General features: G+C 48.1%; 1 protein-coding gene across 14 annotated transcripts in view; it reads left to right on the plus strand.

Annotated features, from left to right (window-relative positions):
• Positions 1-22,160, plus strand: part of BCAS3 (BCAS3 microtubule associated cell migration factor) — a 535,871-nt gene that overhangs the window by 451,472 nt on the left and 62,239 nt on the right. For 2 of the 14 annotated variants that reach the window (XM_053274524.1, XM_053274525.1), the window contains exon 24: positions 19,313-19,476. The exons of 11 other annotated variants lie outside the window; for them this stretch is intronic. In XM_053274524.1, the coding sequence (XP_053130499.1) occupies positions 19,313-19,476 (164 nt within the window). Of the gene's footprint in view, positions 1-1,856; positions 1,955-19,312; positions 19,477-22,160 lie in introns of those variants that run through there. One more of the 14 variants, XM_053274529.1, reaches the window with a different exon arrangement.

Genomic DNA, 22,160 nt, shown 5'->3' on the forward strand with positions numbered 1-22,160 from the left:
GATCAGAGACCTGGACCAAGAAAGTAGGAACTACCCCCAGTAAATAGGAACTTTTGGAGCATCTGACTGTACACATATTTTTTGAGCATGGTTGTTGTTGATTTGTCTTTTCTTTCCGTTTGGGATGTGACTAATGGCCGAAGAATCAGAAGTAGTCCAGATTCTGACGAACTGGCAGCTTGATTGTTATAAACTGAAACCTTATACGTAAAAGATGTGGCACTGTGGCTGACGTGTCCCCCAGCAAATAATTCTTGAGTGCCTGTTACTCACAAATGCAAGATGTGCCCAGGGTGTGTGTGTATGTGTGTCAAGAGACGATGGAGATGCGCAAAAGCTTCCTTGAAAAATATAGCTTGTATTTACGCATCAGTTTTCGGAATGCCTTTTTTTTTTTGGCTGCCTTTCAGATTATGATAAATTGGAATTGTGTAATTAAGAAAATTCAGAAATTCCAAATAAAAGAGGTCAGGACAGGGGGCAGGGGAGAGAAAAATGCTGGCAATGAATTACAAGTGTCTCGGAGTTCATGAGTTTCAAAGAGCTGGCTTGTTAACAATCCACGCCTACCTTCCCCTTTGAAAAGAAAAAAGCACTGGGGGTGGGGGGAGGATGGAAGGTTTTGAAGGACAAAGGATCATAAGCAACGGAGAAATGAAATCGATTTAATATTGCAAATGCTGAGAAATGAATCGCACTGTGTGTTTTCACGTTGAACAGATAGGGCTGAGTGAAAGGTTCTCCAAGGAACATTTTTGGCTGAATTGGGGGGGGGGGGCGGTTTAGTGGTGGTGAAATAAGAGTGCCTTTCCTTACCACCACCTCTGCCATTTTGCCTTTTGCTGCTGCCTGTTTTGTGGTGATCTCTCTTCACTAACTGGAGGCCACTGTTTCTTCTCCACAATGCCCCTGGAAGACCATTATCTCTGTGTTGCAAGGGGTTACATGATGATGAGGCATCATTCAGAGGCGCACTACACTGCCATCAAGACATTTTCTCCCCACCCTTGAAAAATTGCTAAAATATCTTCCACTTTTCCAACCAGGTTAGCAGATTTTAGGGTCCGTGGGTGCAGACAACCCTGTACACCCAGCACTGAACCAAAGACCCCCCCACTGGTGCCGACTACCCACAACCAACCCCACTGAAACCAAATGCCGCCCTACTTCCTCTTAAGACAGTCCTGCTCAACTTTGCTCCTCCCAGCTGTTTTGGGACTACAATTCCCAGAATCCCCAGCCACAGTGGCCAAAGCCAGGGATTATGGGAGTTGTAGGCCAATGTCTGCAGGAGGGCCAAAGTTGAGCATCCCTGTCTTAATAGGATGGAACAGAAGAGGAAGTGGAGAGAAGAGTGGTGGGGAGACACTTTAGCCCACTATGCTCCTATCGTCCTGTTCCTTTTCTGGAAGGCAAAATGTGGAATGTCCTAGCTTTCCAGATCCCAGCTACTGGTTATATGACAGAAAGCTGATTTATTAATCAGACTGGGTGTGTGTGTGTGTGTGTGTGTGTGTGTGTGTGTGTGTGTACACTTTCAACAAGTTGCTAGACTTGGGGAAAATCTGAATAAATGTGAGGAATAAATTTGGGAGTAAATTGAAAATTTGTGTGTGCTGCCTGGTGAAATTCCACATAATATATATAGGGGCCAGAACCTGGGTGTTAGGGTGCTCCAAGGAAATTACTAGCAAATGTATTCACATTTGCTTGATTTTGCAAAATGTATTCATTGCAGAATCAGATTTCTGATGGCATAGATTTGGGTGTATATTCTTTGGAGTCCATTCGTGCCTCTGGAATCATCATAACCCAGTCCTACTGAAACAATGTATGTTGAACGTTTGTACTTACAGTGATAGACAAGCAACCTAGCATATACATTTGAAGGACATATTGCAGCATAACCCTGCACTTGCTGACCTGGAAAGCAGACCAATTCACAACAGACCTTAGACACCGAGAAACAGAAGACGTTGCAAGAGGAAAGCAGCAGCAGCACACGCCTGCCGATTCTAACTGGGAACATCCTTACATAGAGAAACTCTCTGCTGGAACTAGCAGGAACTTGCATCCAGTGCTTGTGTGTGACTTTTACAACCGGTCCTCGCTCTTGATTCATGCCCCAACCCTCACAGGTTTTGGGGAAAACCCAGAGTGGCCCTTCCGACCTGCATCACTTCTGCAAGGGTGTGTATCGAAACTGACGGCAGAGGGTGTATGGAAGAGACAGGACTGGAGGAGGGAGGGGCGAGGGCTTGAAGTCGCTCTCCTACTTATATTATGCAACCATCTACCAGGCAATGGTATCCTGGTAGATACCATCCTGGCAAAAGCCAGGATCAGCCCAAGCGAAACATCAGTGTGCCTCGGAAAGGGGCCAGAGTCTATGAACTGGAGCCCTCTGGCCTGCTTTCAGCCCTGGTGGTCTAGAACAGGGATTCTGAATGTTGGGTCCCCAGATGTTATTGGACTTCAACTCCCATAATCCCCAACCAAAGGACATTGGAGCTGGGGATTATGGGAGTTGAAGTCCAATAACACCTGGGGACCCAACGTTGAGAATCCCTGGTCTAGAAGAGCCATCTTCCTCCCCTTTGGATTCTGTGTATCAGTACAGCCGTATGGTATATACATATTAGTGTCTGTGAACACTGATGGGATTCTGTGTGGATGGCTGTACATGCATTCGTTTTAAAAAACTGAACCTGGGCACAACTCCCTCAAATGCAGGGTACAGATAGGAAGTGTACTACTCCTGTGTTTGTGTGGAACAGAACATGTGAATAGGGCTTAGGTGCTTTCCCATACTGGCCGTGCCAGAGTGGAAGTGCTGCCAAGGAGCGCTACCATTATCAGCTTGGCATCCCTTTTGGATCAACATCTAGGAAAAAGCGCCAAGATCCAAAAAGACCAGGGAGAAGCAGCTCATTGTCTGTATAGACGATTTCCTGGCTCAGATCTGACAGCCCATTTTAAAGTGTGGCCCAGGACAGAAGTGAATGCTGGTCACAGAAGTCAGTGGGAAACTGCAGGATTGTACCATAGTTGTAACTAGTGTGACTCCCCTCCCTCCTGAAACAACAGACACTAGCAGAGAGAGGGGTTTGTGCTCTTAACACCGGTCTAATTTTGTGTGCAAAAATTAAGTGTTAGGCATATGAAAATGGCACAGGCAGAGGCAAGTGGGGTTTGCACCACTACTGAAAGACTGCTAATCAATATTCCACTCAAAATTATCTCTGTGTCCTATTAAACTCCTATGTAGAATAATTCTCCAATCTGTGATCTGACTGGGATCCAGAGGCGTAACGGGGGGAAATGGCGCGCAGGGCAAGCTCTGCCCCTGAAATTGCGCCCCCCCCCCACATACCTGCGCCCTGGCCAGACACCGCGGTGGTGGCGGGCGGCAGCAGATCGCGTGGCGGTGGCAGGTGGCGGTGGATCGTGTGCCCCATGGCTTGGCGGCATGGGAGTGACTGAGTGAGTGCGGCCATGGCGGGCGGCGGCAGGAGTGAGCGCGGCCGGCGGTGGTGGGCAGCGGTGGATCGCCGAGTGCGCAGAGCAACGCCGAGGCCTGCCGTCTGGCCTGGCCTGCCGTCTGGCCTGGCACGCCTGTGCTGTTGGGAAGCGACGCCGGGCCAGACGGCAGGCCTCGGCGTCTCTCTGCGCACTCAGCAATCCGCCACCGCCCCGCCTGCCGCCGCCGGCCGCGCTCACTCCCACCCGCCACCGCCGCGCTCACTCCCGCCGCCGCCCGCCACGGGCAGCCGCACTCACTCGGTTTCTCCCACACCGCCAAGCCATGGGGCACACGATCCACGGCCACCCGCCACCGCCGCGCGATCCAGGGGGGGATCGGGGGCGTGGCACTTTTTGGCACCCCCCACGTGACCCAACAAAGTGGCGCCCAGGGCACGTGCCCTGCCTGCCCCCCCCCCCCCCCATCGTTACGCCCCTGCTGGGATCTTCAAATGCTGAAGGTCTGTCATACAGAAAGTAGCAGACTTGTAATCTTTGCTCCTGAGATCAGAAGCTGGAAGGAAGCAAACCCAAGCTAGACATCGGGAGGAATTTTCTCACATTAGGAGCTGTTGGACAGTGGAACAGTCTGCTTCATGAAGTGGTGAGCAATCCTCCACTGGAGGTTTGCCAACAGAGGCTGGGCAGCCGTCTCCAGGGTCCCTTCCAACTCCAAGAAGTCTATGATTCTGTGAGACAGATAGATAGATAGGTAGATAGATAGGAAGCTGCCATATACTGAGTCAGACCATTGGTCTATTTAGCTCAGTATTGTCTTCACAGACTGGCAGCGGCTTCTCCAAGGTTACAGGCAGGAGTCTCTCTCTCAGCCCTATCTTGGAGATGCCGGGGAGGGAACTTGGAACCTTTTGATGCTCTTCCCAGAGTGGCTCCCTGAGGGGAATATCTTGCAGTGCTCACACATCAAGTCTCCCATTCATATGCAACCAGGGCCGACCCTGCTTAGCTAAGGGGACAAGTCATGCTTGATTTCAGGACCTAAACACTGACTTGAATCATGCCACTAGAAATTCAGAATGTTAAGGCGTTCTTTGTGGAAGCTACCTTTGGGCAGCCGTTCGTGGAGAGGAGAGAGGGAAGATGCCTCCACCAAAATATAAACTCTTAAGGGAAGAGATGATCCTTAACAGTGTAACAGCAAAGCACACACCAGACCTTGCTAACCATTGGGATAGAATTTAGAATTCTAGAAAGGCTGGCACTTCCTTTTGCAATGGCCATTCATTCAGGGTTAGGAAAGAAAAGTGAGAGCAGCATTTGACTCGTTACTGCTTTAGTTGTTTGTGTGGATACCAAATATCTAGGCTCCTGTATCTTCCTGGACTGCTAGAGCCCAGAGCAATGCTAACAGAGATCTTGAATGGGTTTGGATTCCACAAACCAGCCCCCCCCGCTTCATTCCACCTCCTTAACAGCCTCTCAAAAGTTCCCGCACCCCAGGAAGAGTTTGGGCAGTGCTGGCAGTGATGTTTCCATTTGAACTCCGCCCGGGAGCAAGGCTGGCAATAAAAAACTCACAGGAGGACTGATGCAAAGATCAGACGCTGGGAAAGCCGGCAATTAACCTATCTGCCCTTACCTCATGGATGAATGGCCTGTCGCATCTCAGGATCCGTGACTCTGCACTCCACAGACCGTCCCTCCCACTATGTCGGCTCAGCCATTCCTATAGAACAGAACAGAACATACTTTATTTTGGTCATTGACCAGAAACACTATCACACACAACAGAACGTAATTTGCATAAGATATAACAAAACTTAGCCACTGTATTGGTAGATTTATGATTAAAATTTGACAGTAAAATTTTTAAGAGAGACTCATCTGGATAACCAGAAAACATCACAATCAGCCATTCCTCATTTGGCAAAACCAGTGGCAGTATTTCGCAGCCCTCAAAAGGCACGGAGGCTCTCCCATCTTAAGCCCAATGTCAGGGCCAAACGAAACGCTACCCGAAAATGCTTAGATTGGCCCTATGTCCTTCCCCTCCCCAACTGAAACAGAAGCAGGGAGCTTTAGCCCTTTCCCCCATCATAGTCCCAGTCTCACAGGTGGACTAGCAGCCACTTGAAGGGCATGATCTGGATTGTCATCTTGTCCTGAAACCCTGGAGAGCAGCTGCCAGACAGAGCAGACAGCACTGAGACAGAAGGGCCAAGCGTCTGACTCAGTATAACGAAGCTTCATATGTTTATGCCTTCATCTATATGCAGACCACCCATTATAGTGAAAGGTATTTTCTTAGCGAAGTATATTATTTTTGTAATTGGTATCAAAAAAAATTCCACTTTTCATCAAAAAGCACTGTCCATTTCTCTGCCAAAGAAGTCAGATGGTTAGAGCTGTCTCCCTTTTTGTTTCATAGCCGGATTTCAGTTTGGAGGTCATTTTTTCCAACACAGAGACTCTAGGTTTAGCAGTTTTGAAAGCCCATGGTGGATAGGAAGGGTCTTCATGTGAAAACTCACAGTTGTTTTTCATCGGTCATCTTTCCTTTTGCTCCACCGTTTGGGGGATAATAGTACTGGAGCGACTGTTTTTTTGTTTAGTCTGGGTTTTTCGCAAGGATAAGCTGCAAAGCTAAGGAATAGTTTGTAATGTTGGTGGAAGGTCGGTCAAAGGAAAACACGTGGGGTTGCCTTTGAGTGCATGTTATTCAGCATGCAAAGTTTCAGGGGGTGGGAACTAATCTTTCTTTGTCTGGCAACCACCACCGATCCTGGCACAACAGTAGAGGTCCATGGATTTCTTTGAATGTCAAATGAACAGATGTGTCATTCCTGAGATTCATTTGGTCTTCTAGTCCTACTCCCAGATCCCGACACCACCAAAGAAGTGTTTCCACATCCATAGGGTCTGTGAGCCAGTTCGGATGCTGCTTTACCCAGCCGACCTGCCCCCACATGATGACGATGGGGGCATGTGACAAAGAAGCTTCTCTCTCCCCACTGCTGTCCCTTTGATCAGGTGAGGTGAGGCAGTGGCCTCAGGTGGCGAATCTCCTTGGGAACAGATCTGACCCCTGCAGGTCAAGGAGTGCCTCTCCTCATTCTTCTTGAAAATGGGGCTGGCCCCCACCAGGGCATGGGGCAAGGCAACATTTGGCACCACAGTTCCTTGGACTACCCCTATCTCTTTCTCAGTGCACTTCCCCTTAAACATAGAGCGGGGGGCGCAGTTCACCCAAGCCACCCCTTCACGCGTCATCCCGATACGACTGTAAAAGGGAGCATGCATGGCCCCGAATCGTCATTCCCTGCATGACTAAAACTGGGGGCCAGATGGGAAACTCTCAAGGTAGTCCGATGGTGAGAGGCAAAGCACTTCCTGCCGGTATAACAAAGACGATGGGCTTTGGGTGAAATTGTTAGGTGGATTTCTGCCTAGATGCATTGGAAGGGTGAGGCCTTGGGATAATCCCAGTGCTGCTTCTGAGAAGCCAATTTGTCGCTTAACATTGTCAGGCTGAAGCAGCCGTCTTAGTCCGGCCAAACCCGCTGCAAGATGGCCATATCGGGTCAATTGGTTTTAATGGAAACACTGGCTCGGATGCACTTGTCTTTTCCCATGCACGGGCCATTCGCTCGGCTTAAGAGGTTTATTCAATTAACAGTTTAAACTATCCCTTATATTTTGTTGTTTGGCACAGTAGATTCTCAGGCCTGTAATAGTTTTACGCATTTAATCATGAGCCCTTTAAGTGGACGCTGATGGACAGTTTTCTCCAGGTGGCAGCAGGATAAGGCAGGGGTGTGAATGGCGAGGGCGGCCGACGACACCCGACATGTGTCAGAGGTGTTTGCTTTGCAGTGACCTCCTGGATCTGCCTGCGCAAAGGTTGCTGCTCTCTAATCTGGCACCAGCTGTTGTGTCGTGGCTAGTTGTAAGACAAGAAGGCAGACGGCAGAGGGCTCAGGTACTACTTTGGGGGTGCCAGCTTGCCGTCTTCTGTGCTGCCAAGGGCCTTTCCATTCAGGCAAAGTAAACAATCTCCAGTGTAATATTGTTCTGGACTTTAATAACAGCTACTAGAACTACTTTGCTACTGCTGCCAATATGTATATACTGCTTTTCAACAAAAGCTCTCAAAGGTGTTTAGAAAAATACATAATACATAAATAAATAGAAAAATACATAAACAAGATGATTCTCTGTCCCAAATAATCACCAGTCTCTTTCTTTCAGTGAATCCATGTTGGTTTGTTTTAAAAACAAAGAGACCCAACTTTCCCACTCACTCTATGTCCTTTTGTATATTTTAAAGGCAAGTATACTTTTAAAAAGCCACCTAATGGCTCAGCGGGGAAATGCTTGACTATCAAGCAAGAGGTTGCTGGTTTGAATCCCCGCGGGTACACCTATATTGGGCAGCAGCAATACACGAAGATGCTGAAAGGCATCATCTCATACTGCGCGGGAGGAGGCCATGGTCAACCCCTCCTGTATTCTACCAAAGACAACCACAGGGCTCTATGGTCACCAGGAGTCAAAATTGACTCGACGGCACACTTTACCTTTATACTTTTAAAGTGAGCAAAAATGCAGGACTCCCTACCAGAGCTCATGACCGTGAACCCAGAAGGCCCCCATTCCACCCTCCCCTTTGGCTTGGACTTACTAGGCACCCGTAAACAAGGGTGTGTCTTTAGCTACAGCGCCCCCACCCCTGTCTGCAACAGGCTTCTTGAAAGGGGCGCCGAGATATTGTTTGTGACTCCCTGCATTTATAAATGCCAGGGATTGTGATTATGATTTTTACGTTGAGCACAATTTAGAAATCTGGCCCTGAGAAAGTTCCATGTGCCAAGCTGGGTAGTTGGATTTAAGTTTTCCCTCTGGTACCACTGCCAGCACCACCAGCACCAGCACCAAAATGCAAGACTACAAGACTCCAAAACTCTTTCCCCTGGAATGGTTGCCCAGCCTTGCCCTGCTGTCTAAGATGTCACCAAGAATGATCTGCACATTTCTGCATTTTTCTCCACAGCCATAAGGACTTGGACCTTGCTGCCTTAAATGCTTTGGCAAACTTACGATGTCCGATTGCATGCCAGATAACCAATCTGGCACTTGATCTCCCTCACTTGCCTGTTTTCTAGTTTGGAATTGTTGGGAGTGAGATGCTGGCAAGGTTTGCCCAGCAGTGAAGGCCTCTGTTGGAATGGAGAGGATTCTGCTAGCACCCAGGGGTCCTCATCCTCTGCTCTTCCTCATGCTGGGGCAGAGGCTTCAAAGGCTTGGCCCTTTTGGTGGCCACTCCCTGCCACTTCCCTGAAACATTGCAAGTTGTTGGTCTCAAATGAGGTAGAATCCAGCACTGTTGCCTGGAAGACACAGCCAATGCGCTTTGCCTTGCCCCAGGACTTTGCTTTCATCTTGGCTGATGTTCACCATTGCATGGATAACCTTGGCTTAAAGGTTACTACAGCTTTCCCAACACTATATGCCATAGTAGTCTATCTCCCATGATAATTGGCTGGCTGGACTCATTTCTGCCTGTGTCAAAATGCTGCCTAGGCTGATCTGTGCACTGTGTGGGATATGCACGCCTTCAACAGAACAGCTACATCATGTCGGGCGTTGCCTTCAGAAAGAGTCCTGGATTGTGGGCGTGCAATTGTGGCCTTGCAGTTTCTAGCCAAACACGACCACCTGCGAGTCTATGCTGGTGTTAGCAGTTTTTGCCGTGCCATAATTTAAATCCATCTGGTTTTTTCTTTTGAAGTCAGTTCCCTGATGTTAAATGTAAACTGTAATTTGTTTTGGCCGAAAAGTGACTTGTGCGTTCTTTCCTGTCTGCATGATAATAATGGCCGCACTCGGACCAACCACGTTCTATGCCATGACCTGTGGCTGCAAATAGTTTGGATACTCCAGGAGGAACAGTAGAAAAAGATTCATTCCAGGTGTGACATTTTAAATGCACGGGGAATTCTGATTATATTTTAAAATCCATGTAGGAGGTCATTGGGGGTCAGTCTAGACATTATGCAGAATGAGGTGGCCGGCTGAGCTGTTAAATACTTTTGGACTGTACCTTTCAGTCAGCTGTGGGTGGGGCTAGCATTTTGAAGGCTCCTGGTGTGGTGTGGTGTAGCTGTTAGAGCATTGGAGTGGTACCATGGAGACCCAGGTTCAAATCCTCACTTAGCCATGAAGTACATGGGATGACCCACCATTCACTCTCTCTCCCTCAACTACCTCAAAGGGTTGTTGTGAGGATAAATTGAATAGGGGAGGAATTGTAGCTGCCCAGAGAACGATTGTTATGGGACAGCCAACAAATAAAGTTGTTGTTGTTGTTAAAAGAACCATAGAAGCCATCCTGAGCTCCTTGATGGAAGGGCAGGATAAAAATAGAAGAAGACTATAAAAGGACTTCCTGCATATATTAACTAATGCTTCAGGGAGACAGCTGAGTGTAGCTTCCACCTTGAAGTGCTAGGGTTTTTTTTTATATGCAGGAAGCTTTTCATTCATAGGGGAGCATTAAAAAATAGGACAAGCTACCCCATGAAATCTGAAGTGGCATGGACCAGAATTCTACTGTCCCAGCGTACAACAGAAACCATAGCTTAGCAGTAGAGCACCTGCAGAAAGCCCTAGATTCAGTCCCCAGTATCTCCAAGTGATCTCAGACAGCACAACTGGGAAAGGAAAGACCTGTGTTTGAAAGCTTGAAAAAATGCTGCCATTCAAAGCAGTCAGTACTGGGCTAGATGGAACAATGGTCTGACTCAGTAGAAGGCAGCTTCTTATGTTACCTCCACCTTTGGTTTAGAGTGTAAACCAGCTCTGATGCGTCCTCTTGCGCACCTCCTTGTTCATTTAAACGAGGCTGGCATAGGAGAGCCTCCCAGTGGATTATGCCTGGTGGGTCAGATCGGTCGCTTCCCCTCTCCATTGTCCTCAGTGGTACTTGGAGTCTGCTGTCTCAGATTGCTTCATCGATGGTCCAGGTCACACCATTCAGTTGCTCATGACTTTGCCCCTGCAGCAGTCTTGGCCTGTGCTTTTGAGTTGAGCACATCAGCAATAGAAGGGATCTCCTGACCATTTGAATTTGGTTTCCCCAGAGGGATGACTAAAAGTGGAAATGGGACTCTCTCCCTATTAAGGCAACCTTACAGCTCGGGTCCGTTTTCTTGGGGAGGGAAGAAATACATTACAATTCTTCTGGGACTGGTATAAAGAATAATTAAATCTATTTATATATTCCAAGGCCAGAACTTTGACACTACTTTTTCATATTGTTTCTGTGACTAAGGATCATAATTAAATAACATGTCAGAGGTATTGATCATACGGTTCTAAATTTGTGTGATATATCACAGGGGGCTTTTGTTATTAGAGGGTAACATGCTTTTTTTTTTTTTTTTTTTTTGAAAGAAGGGCAAACCATCTGTCTTGCAAAATGTATCTTGAGGTCTCAGACATCTCTTCCCTCTAATAAACCACACATTTTGATGACCTGTCATTTTTTGACATTGAGTAAAGCAATATTTTTGTTTCTCTATCCGCCCCTAACCTCCTTTTAGACAAAAATCAAAATGGATGTGGATAATTAGGTTAGGCCTTAAAATAACACACTTTTATTTCTGTTATATTTTTTAACAGTTTTGCCATTCTGACTCTCTAAACCTCAATCACGTAGGGGAAAAATATAGGGGGAGTGAGATAAAATGAGCTTCTTCCTAGCTTCTATCTTGGCAGAGTCATTTTCTAAGTTCATGTGTTGTAGGACTGTGAACTTATGAACACATTTGTAACTGATTCGTCATCTGCCTTAGAACAGATGGGTCATCTTGGTCCATTCATGATATGCCTTTTGACCAAGTGACTGATTAATTGAGAATACATTTGCGTGTTAGTCAGTGTATAGGTACCTTCCTGAGACCATGCCAAGTGTTAGCATGGAATTCTTTTCAGCTGTCAGGTGCTGTGGCGACATCATGGTCCAAACAGACGAGGTCAAGGCAGCAGCAAACACAGCAAAACCTGAGGGGCCAGGAGCCAGGGCATAGTCCGAGCTGTGCCAAGGGCCACGTGGCATAAAACAGAGTGATGGGCCACTTCGGAGGTCCAGGCTAGGCAAGCTCCGGTTGGTCTGTTGGGGTCAGCTGGCAGTTACTGCAGCCTAGGTCATGTCTAAAAATGCGGGGCTTGGTGGTGTGCTTTTAACAGCAAAAGGGAGACTGAACCTTCCTATTTATTTTTATTTTTATTTATTTATTCGATTTCTATACTGCCCTTCCAAGACACCTTCCAAGACACCTTTCTCCCAGTCTTTGTTGCAGTTTTATGCTGCTTTTCTGCCTTGACAAAGACAATCTTACAATATTAAAGCATCATACTATATGAAAAACCAATAAGTATTATTATCTCAGGCCACTGATGGTCTTTTTAAGAGCTGAGGACAAGAGCCTCCAGACTTGGGCACCGCCTTCCTTGACTTCCATTGGATTAGGACTGGTGGGGTGGAAGGAAACCCCATGGGTAGGGAGGGTTCGCCATCCTCTTCCACGAACACCTTCTGTTGTAAAGCTTAGACCCCATCATCTCCCACTTGATATGTGAAAGGGGCAGCCGTGTAAACGCCAAACATGGCTCCCCGTCCCCATCAGATCTCATCTGGCCCATAGAGTGGGAACATACAAATGCTTTCCCACTTGGAAGGTGATGTCCATTTTAATAATACGAGCACCCAAGTTCTAACTCTTGTCCCCAGGCGTCCTCGTACATTTGGGGAAATCTACAAGTGTCACAAAATTGCCAAGGGTTAAAAAATATGACTGTATGTTTAGGGGATGTGTTTTTCTCCCGATCAGTCCTAATGTGAAAAGGATCACATTGCTATTTAATGTGTGCAGGCTGTTGTTTTTAGCATAAACACAAATATCTTATTTTTAAAATATAGGCATCTGTGTTGAGTATTCTCTCCTACCCTGCCCCCCCCCAAAATCTCATTTTTCAGTAAGAACATAAGCTATGAAGATTTCGTTCAGATTTGGTGACAGAATGCATGCATTAAGATTAAATTTCTTTAAAAGAAAACATTTTTTTTGCATGCTTTGTTTTCCTAAATGGGCCAAGAGGGTTTTCCCTGCAGCTCTTGGGGACATCTTAGTCTTGAAATATAAAGTAACAGATCTTTGCTCTAATGTGCTTTGCAAATCTGACCTAAAAAGTGTCGCTCGGAGTCTCTGAAATGAGTTTCCCCCAACAACTTCTGAGCTGATTGTGTGTTTTAGGGGAGGTTAAATGGGTTAAGATTCTTAGCTCTTCCAAAGCCACTGGAGTGATTCCTTATTAATCTTTTTCACCCTCTAAGACATCATCTGCAGATCAAGGTGGATTTACTACATAGGATAACGTGGTTGGTCGTTCCAGAACTATCTGCCGCGGCCGCTAGACATTTGAGGGGAGGAAATAGGACAAAGAGAGACTAAAAAAACCCCACGTATTATAAAAATAATGATGAAAAAGAGACTTGTTGAGTTTGACGCTTGGCATCAATTGTCGATTGTGCTTATTAGTGGCGATTTCCAAGGGAGCCTTGTTTTCGCCGGATAGTGTGAGGCTACAATTAATACCAGCCACCTCACTCGGGATCACTTAGTCACTACCCCAAAGTTGCTTCTCATGATTGGTGAAACGGTCAACCCTTGGAATGAGCTGTGGTGTCAAAGTGTAAACATCCTGAGATTCCCCACCCCCCGCTTGCACTCAGGGAATGAATTTCCTTTTCCTGCCAGAAAAAGAGAGAGAGAGAGAGAAAAGGCGAGGGGAAGACGACCCAAAGACAGTTAGAGATGATTTATGCCTCTGTCTGGTCGACATTCCATGACATCCTGCTTGGCTTCTGGGGAGAGAGTCACTGAACCATCAGGAGGGTAGGAGTTTCTATCACCGAACATGATGATATTTCAGGGCAGAAAGTAACATCCAGCTAGCCTTGGATAAGGAACTTGATTTTTCTCACCTTTTAAAATTTTCTCTCTCCAAGCAGCCTGCTTGTTCTGCTGGCAAGCAATTCAATGAGAGGCAGTGGGGTTTTCCTGGTGGTTGTGAGGAGGATGCCTCTGTCATTTGCACCGCACATCTTGTCATGCATATCTGCACATGAGGAGTGTTAAAAAATCCTCCTTAGGATATAGCAGGATTGTACCAATGGCCAACCAGGGCACTCTTTTTAATGGGAGCAGCCTCATATTGCAGACTGTAGGCCATGAATATTTCACTGGTTTCGCACATTCATTGGGGCTGCCAACCCTCCAGGACTAGTTGGGAGTCTCCAGGAATTGGCATCAGTCTCCGAGTGGATTCTTCAGAGCCGTCCTGGATGTTTTAATGGCTTCATATTAGGAGTAATATTGAGGGAGGGAAGAATCTCCAGGACTAGCTTCAGTCAGAGTTGACATCCACCCTAACTCAGCACTGATCTCTAGAGAACAGTGTTGAAGATTTGAATGATATTGGGGAAAATTTGGGGGAACAACCTCTCCAGAATTAGTTTCAGTCGAAGTTGGCAGCCCAGACACTCACTGCTCTATGAGCCATGACATGGGCCTCTGTATCCAATATGAATGCTACTGGCGTTTGCTTCAGAAATGTTGAAAACATTGCTACAGTTGCTACTGTTATTATTATGAGTTAGATTATTTATATACCACTTTTCAACAACAAAAAGTTCTCAGAGCAGTTTACATAGTGAAAGAGAAGATGGTTTCCTGTCCCAAAAGGACTTGCAGTCCAAAAGAGAAAAACAAGGGGGACCAGTCAGCGGATGGTGTGCTGAGATGAATAGGGACAGTGGCTCTCCCCCGACTAAATATCAGAGAGTCACCCACTTCAAAGATGCCTTTGACCCAGTTGGCAGAGCTAGTATGAGGTATAAATGAGTAAAACACAACTAACTAGTGCTCATCAAACATCCTGCCTTTTCTGCGATTTATCCTGGAGTCTTTCCAAGAACGGGCTTTTAAGCTTGCTAATAATCTTGCCCCCTCATCACGGAAACCTGAAATGGCACAACCAATCTATCCTGCTGGGATGCGGGGATGTGCCTTGGGAGATTGGGGCTCTTACAAGCCATGGCAACCTTTTGGATATCCTCTCCTAGGACCAGCGAGGAGATGCAAATAGTCCCTTTAGTGACCCCATGCATTGTTCTTCTTGCTTGTTCGAATATATAAACCATATATTATACTAACACACAGAGAGACACTTAAACCATCTCCCTGCTTCAAGTCCAACGCTATATCCACCTCCACTGGCCCATTTCTGTCATCTGGCCACAGCGAACTAATGCAGCTACCCCACTGGAACTTGCCAGAAATATTTGCCGCTCTCCAGACGTGCCGCGGAGCATTCAGCTGGACAAAAACAATGTCGGTTGGCCACCGTTGGGGTATTAAGCCCCCCTCTGCAGCCATTTTTGTGGTCCACTTTTGTGTGGGTCTCTTAATTACTTCTAATCTGACTTGTCTTTCTAATTGAGGCGCCTAGCAGCTGTTTAGCAACCAAAGCTCTTAGATACTAATTTACATTGCATTTGGCACCTGACCTCAGATGGCATAGGTAAAGCTCTTAGACAGATCATCCAAACATCTTCTGGAGAATTATAGCGCCATGAAAGGGTCAGTGGTGTGAGACAGGACAACTCAAGGTGCGAAGTACAGCAACGGCTAACACCATTTACCTAGCTGAGACCGGCAATCCCTTAAATGGCTGATCCGGGGTCTTAAATGAGGATTCCTTCTCCTGCTCTACTTTCTTGTCCTGGGAAAGAAGGCGTTTGTTTTGCCTAGTAACCTGTAGGCCTCCAAACAGCGGCCTGTCCGTGCAGCTTAATCCCAGGGCCTTGGCAGGCGCATTTCACACACCCCTGTGGGGCCGTGTCTAATGGAACAAATTGGAGCAGCAGGCAGGAAAATCGCGTGGCAAGGAACGTTGATCTATGGGCCGGCAGAGGGTTGCACTCTTAAAGAAGCAGTTCTCCTGCTCCCTTCCGGTGGGGTGACTGGGCACATTCTAAACACAACAAGAGCAGCTGGATTTTAGTGCAGAATTCTGTGACTTCTCTGCTATCTGGGATGGAGTGCACAGAGTGTATTACTCTTGACATGGCTCATCTGCATTGGCTTCCATTTTGCTTCCAGGCCTCGTTCAAGGTGCTGCTTGTGTCATATTAAGACACAGAGAACTGACTGTGCACAAGAATGTATCTGCAGCCCTTTTCTAAGAAGCTCACAGTTTAAGCTTAGGGAATTTTCCCCATTTTTATCCTCATAACTTCTCTGTGAGGTTGGTTTGAGACTGGCCCAAGGTCCAAGCAGAGACTCGATCCCAGGTCTCCTGAAGCCAAGTCCAGTGCTCAGTTGTTCCCTACTGGTTCTATATGAAAAAAAACTAGCACTCGATTGAGTGCAGCAAAGCCAGCAGATAAAAAAAAAAAGATGAAAACCAGCAACTAGAAACTATTAAAAGGCTTTCAAAATACCTGAATACTATAGCATGGTGAAAAACTGACTTTGTTTGTCTCCTAAAAGATAGCAAAGATGGCACCAAACACAAATGTAGAGAGGGTGTCCCATGATGTGCTATTACAGCAAAGACCCTGTTTCTTGTGGGTATCTCCTTGATCTCAGAAGGTGAAGGTGGCCGGAGAAAGGTCTCAGAAGAAGATCATGATTAATGGGCAGGTTCACGTGGAAGAAGATGGCCCTTTAGATGGACCAGGTCAAGTGGATGCACTGAGGGTGTTTCTGTTGCCAACCCAATTGGCCCCCAACACCAGACATTATCAGTTGGACCATACTCAGAAGCTGCTAAAGTGACTTGCTGTGCTGTACCTGTTCTGGAGAGAGAGGGAGAAGACTCGCATTTCACCAGCTCTAAAGCACTGTTGCTCCTCAGACACCTTTAAAAGGGTACAAGTCCCTGCTGTCAGCTTTGTTAAATGACGACTTGTAATCTCTTTATGCAGTTAACTCATTTGCCTTGTCTAACAGCAGAATGGTGACTCGCAAAGACTCTGCATTAATTACCAGAACATGGAAGGATCCCTCAGAGTGCCACCAGCAATAATAATTACCAAGTAACTTTTAATTTTTAAAAGAAGGTGGGAGAACCAAACCGCTGATAACAACGGAGCTGAGTGAAAAATAGAATCTTTTCCTCAGCTCATTTTGTGAATCTTAAGAGGGCCTGATAAACCCAGAAGATATAAAATCTTCTAGGTGGAGTGTTGGACATCAATCTCGATGACTGGCTGATGACTCCAGACTCAGTCAGGGACCTGCTGACTGAACTTGGGCAAATCTTTCTCGGCCTCATTCCCCCTATAGGTACAGTGGGATTTCTGTGTAGGGCTGCAATTTCTGTATAGAAACGAATGCAAATCCCAAGAGCAAGAGAGAGTGCACAGTTCTCCTTTCATTTTTTCCTTATTTCTAACTGTGAGTTCATGCCCTGGGAACCCCTGCTGGCCTCAGTCTGCAGCCTGTGTGTACCACAGGAGTATGGGCTGTGGCTTGAGGCAGAGCACCTGCTTGGATGCAGAAAGTCCGAGGTTCACTCCGGTTCAATCCCTGGCAGCATCTCCAGAGAAGGCTGGGGGAAACCTCTGTCTGAAATCCTGGAGAGCTGCTGCCAAGCAGTGCATGCAATACTGAGCTAGATGGACCAGTGCTCCGGCCCCCCAAAAGTCATCATTTGGGTTCTTTTTTTAATTACTCCAATCAGGAATGAAAAAGAAAACACTACAATAGCTGTTCCTTCTAACAATAAGTGGAAACTTTTTTTTCCAAGTATGGGGAGGGCATCCATCACAAGATGGGTTGTCAATCTCTGCATGCTCCAAGACAGGGCCAATGAAATTCGAACACGTCCTCTACTCCCTCTGTCGTGTCCCAGCATACCCAGTTCTGGTCCTGTCTTCGCTCCAGGACAGTAGTGCTCTATAGATCTCAGCTCAGAGAGCACAAAGCAGAAGAAGAAGAAAAGAGCAAAGAAAGGCACCTTAGCAAAAACGCCTCTCAGCGAGAGGCTGCAGATTAAGGCGGTACGAGAGCAGCAGCCGGGAAAAGAGCAAACGGCTCTTCCCGCCAAAGTCACGCCTGCCATTTTGTCCGCTCCCGAGCCGAATCCACTTCTTCTGCCGTCGAACGGGGCTCTGTCGGGGCCATCTGCTGCTGGAAACTAAGCGGACATAGGGGCGACGGGGCAAACGACCGCGCTGGCACCTGCAGGGGCGCATTCGGAGGGTGTGATTCCTCCACAGGTTTTATCATCCGCCGTGAGTGATTTGGCATGAACAGACCTGTCGGGCGCTGTGAGCCCGGGGTGGTGAAATGCTGTCAGCTAAGGAACTCGCCTGGCTCAGTACCTTCGTGCAAAAGCATTGCCTGGTGGTGGTTTCTTCCCTGTTGGTCCAGCAGGGCATGGGGGGATTGATACAAGCCCCAGAGAGTTCTGTTCAAGCAGCAAGGGTGGATACAGCTGGTGCTTCATCTGTGCCAGCAGTGCCTCCTCGCAGGGGGCGGCGTCCATCCTTTTCATCTTCCCCAGACTCCAGCCCAGTCAGGCAGACCATTCCTGTTGGGGAACATGTTTGGCGGACTAGGAACAGCAGGAAGCGACATCACAGATGGGTATCGCATTTCTCCTCTTCTGGGGAGGAGGGCATCCCTAATGCAAAGCACCACTGCCCTGCAGAGGAGCCGCGTGGCCATGAAAGGGCTTATTTAGCCGCCCCAATTCCAACCGCCAGCAAGGAAGTACGAGGGACCCAAGGGGCTCCTATGAATCAAACGGTACCTACTACCGTCAATTGCCGAGAGGTTGGTAACCCACGGGATACGGGTTTGAGTTCTGATGACTCTGAAAAAGAGGAGGGGGAGCTCTCCGACGAACAGACGCCAACAGAGAAGCCTTCCACTTCAAGGCTTTTCTCTATCAATGAGTTTGAAATCATTCTAGCCAAAGCCAAAAGGGCTATTAAAGATGTTTCTAATGAAACTGTTCCCCAACCTGGGGCTGGCCTAGACCAGGAGGTTTTTCCCTCAACTTCTGTCTCTCCGGCCACAGTGCCTTTCCCCTCACTTTTCAAGGAAGTGATGTTAGCGGAGTGGGGTGTTCCAGTCACATCTAAACCCGCAATTCATTTCCCTAAGAAATTGTATACCTTGCCCCCCGATATCATGTCTCTGTTGGTCGATGCCCCAGTGGCCCAATTGGTGACGGGAGCCTTGGTGAACAAAGAGGGCGAGGAGTTCCTCAGGTCACCAGAGGAAAAGAAGACGGATCATCTGTTTAAAAAGGCGCACGAGGCTTCAGCAACCATCATCTGGGCAGCGTCCACTAACTCCATCTTCACAAGAGTGACAATTCTGTGGACTAAAGAGTTGGCTAAACTGGTGCCGCCTGAGCTCCCCAAACTACGTCAAGGTTTGAACAAGATAGCCAGGGCTTCCGCTCTTATGGCGGACTCAAGCCTGGATTGTTTACAACATGCCTCCAGGTCCATGGCGGCAAACATAGCTGTTCGTCGGGAATTGTGGCTGAGGCACTGGAAAGCTGACGCAAAATCTAAGTCGGCTCTGGCTGCCACTCCCTTCTGGGGTGTTAAGCTGTTTGGGGAGGTCCTTGAACCGGTATTAATAGAAACTCATGATAAGAAAAAAGCCATGCCGTTGGGGCGGGGGGACATGAGAAGACCCTTTCGGGGTGGAACCAGCTTTCAAAGTTCCTTTCGTTCCTTTAGGTCATTTGGAAGACCTGGACCAGCCGGGTTCCAGGACAACTTCAGAGACAGAGAATTCAGAGGGAACCAATACAGACAGCCTTGGCATCAGCCCTGGAATCCCAGGTCCAGAGGGGCAGGCAAGAGATCCGGTTCGTTTGCCCCTGGGCAAGACCGACGCAACCGTAAGCAATGACTGTCCCCCGGTAGGGGGCAGGTTACGGGCCTTTGCCCGAGTTGGGGGGGGGCACATACACGGATCGTTGGGTATTTCAAACCGTTACTTAGGGGTACTGCATAGAATTCTTGGCGATGCCTCCCGATTTTTTCTTCAACACCCCCCTGTCAAAAGATTCCGCAAAGCGGAAATTGATGCATGACACCATCCAACACTTGGTGGACATCCAGGAGATAGAACCAGTCCCTATGGAACAGATTTCCGAGGGAGTGTTTTCTCTCCTCTTCCTGGTGCCAAAAAAGGACGACACCTGGAGGGCGGTCCTGGATTTGAAGAGGCTGAACCGGTTCGTGCGGAAACGGCATTTCAGAATGGAATCTTTCAGAACCATCAAGGCTGCAGTTCTTCCGGGGGACTGGCTGGCCTCACTCGACTTGTCCAAAGCCTATCTGCACGTTCCGATTCACCCGGATTTCTGTTGCTTCCTTTGCTTTGCGTACAACGGGAGTTTCTACCAATACAAAGCTCTTCCATTTGGCCTGTTGACAGCCCCAAGAGTCTTCACGAAGCTGATGGTGGCAGTCATTGCCCACACCCGAATGCAGGGCATTCACACATATCCGTACTTGGACGATGTTTTGGTTCGCGCACATTCAGCAACGAGTGCGGAGGACGCCGTACATCGCACGGTCCGGATCCTGCAGGATCATGGCTTTCTGATAAACGTGGCCAAAAGTCACCTCCAACCTGTGCAAGTCCTGTTGCATCTCGGTGTTCTCTTCGACACGAAGGCGGCCATCGTCCGTCTGCCAAGAGAAAGGAGGCGGAAGATCTCCTCAGTGGTAACGCCCTACCTACGCAAACGAAAGGCCCCGCTCTTGCACTTGGCACAGATCCTGGGGATGATGGTCGCATGTCTCGACTGCGTTCCTTGGTTGCGCTGGCATTCCAGACCTCTGCAATGGCTCCTGCTACCCTACCAGGAGGACATTATGAACAGAAGGAACGCGTGGGTGAAGTTATCCAAGAGGGTCCAGCAGTCATTCCTATGGTGAAAGTCATCCGCCATGCACCGAGGCCTGCCCTTGGAACTTCCGGAGAAGCTTGTGCTCACGACGGATGTGAGTCTGTTCAGATGGGGAGCACACTGTGTGAATCAACAGGCCCAGGGGAAATGGGATCAGGAAGACCTCAGGCACAATATAAACTGGTTAGAGCTCGAAGCGGTTCGCTTGGCCTTGTTGAGTTTTCAAGCATCACTGGAAGGACGGGATGTCCTAGTGTGCACGGACAACATCACAACGAAGGCGCACATAAATCACCAGGGCGGTACGAGGTCACGGGCCCTGATGCATGAGACAGATGCACTATTTCGTTGGGCGGAAGTCCATCTGAAGTCAATTTCGGCAGAACATCTGTCAGGGGATTCGAATCTCCTGGCAGACTGGTTAAGCAGGCAGTCAGTGGAACCAGGAGAGTGGGCACTCCACCCAGAAGTGTTCGAGCTGATTGCTCAGAAGTTGGGTCTCCCTGCGGTGGACCTATTCACGTCCCCCACGAACCACAAACTCCCGAGGTTTTTCTCCCGACACCTCTGCTATCGGGCGGAGCAGGTGGATGCACTGGTCTCCCGTTGGCCTCGGGGACTCCTTTACGCCTTCCCTCCGTTAACTATCCTGGGAATGGTCCTCAGGAAGGTAGTCGCCGAGAGAGCAGAAGTCATCCTGGTAGCGCCATTCTGGCTGAGGCGCCCGTGGTTCTCAGATCTAATGGCTCTCTCGACCCGGGAACCATGGGCGCTTCCACTGAGGCCCAACCTTTTGAGTCAAGGACCGGTGCTTCATCCAGACCCAGATTGGCTGCACCTTCACACGTGGAGGTTGAGTGCAAGACGCTAGAGAATAAAGGATACCCTGAGGCGGTTCAGCAGACAATCCTGGCTGCGAGACGCCCATCCACAAAGAGGATTTATCAGATGACGTGGTCGGCTTTTTGTTCGTGGGCACGTTCAAATGGTGTCGACCCATTGCAGGCGGGAGTACCTTCAGTTCTTAACTTTTTGCAGGCAGGGATAGATAAGGGTCTACGCCCCAGTACACTGAGGCGCCAGACTTCAGCTTTATCATCTATTTTGGATATTTCAAGTTGGGATTGTCGCTCGCTTCATCGCAACATTCGACGCTTCCTACAGGGGGCAACTAACTTGAGCCCCCCTCCGATACACAGGTTTCCTTCGTGGGACTTGAATAAAGTTCTACAGGCACTTACAAAAGAACCCTTTGAACCGTTGCGGAAGGTCCCCTTACGGTTACTGTCCTTTAAGCTGTTGTTCCTGGTTGCAATTACCTCGGCCAGACGAGTATCCGAGTTGGCGGCTCTGTCGGTACGTGACGAACTCTGTATTTTTCAGAAGGAGGCGGTCGTGATGAAGTTAGATCCTACATTCCTACCGAAGGTAAATTCAGTCTTCCATAGGAGTCAGGAGATTGTTTTGCCTTCCTTCTGCCCTAACCCGCAACACCCTAAGGAACATGTCTGGCATTCCTTGGACATAAGGAGGGCCCTCCATATATATATCAGACGAACCAAGGCTTTCCGGAAGACGGATTCGTTATTTGTTTCCTTTTAGCCCTCGAAACTGGGCACGAAGGCCTCTAAGGATATTCTAGCGCGGTGGCTCAGAGCCACTAT

The sequence above is a fragment of the Hemicordylus capensis genome, chromosome 12, assembly GCF_027244095.1.
Source record: "Hemicordylus capensis ecotype Gifberg chromosome 12, rHemCap1.1.pri, whole genome shotgun sequence".
Classification (NCBI taxonomy): Eukaryota; Metazoa; Chordata; class Lepidosauria; order Squamata; family Cordylidae; genus Hemicordylus; species Hemicordylus capensis.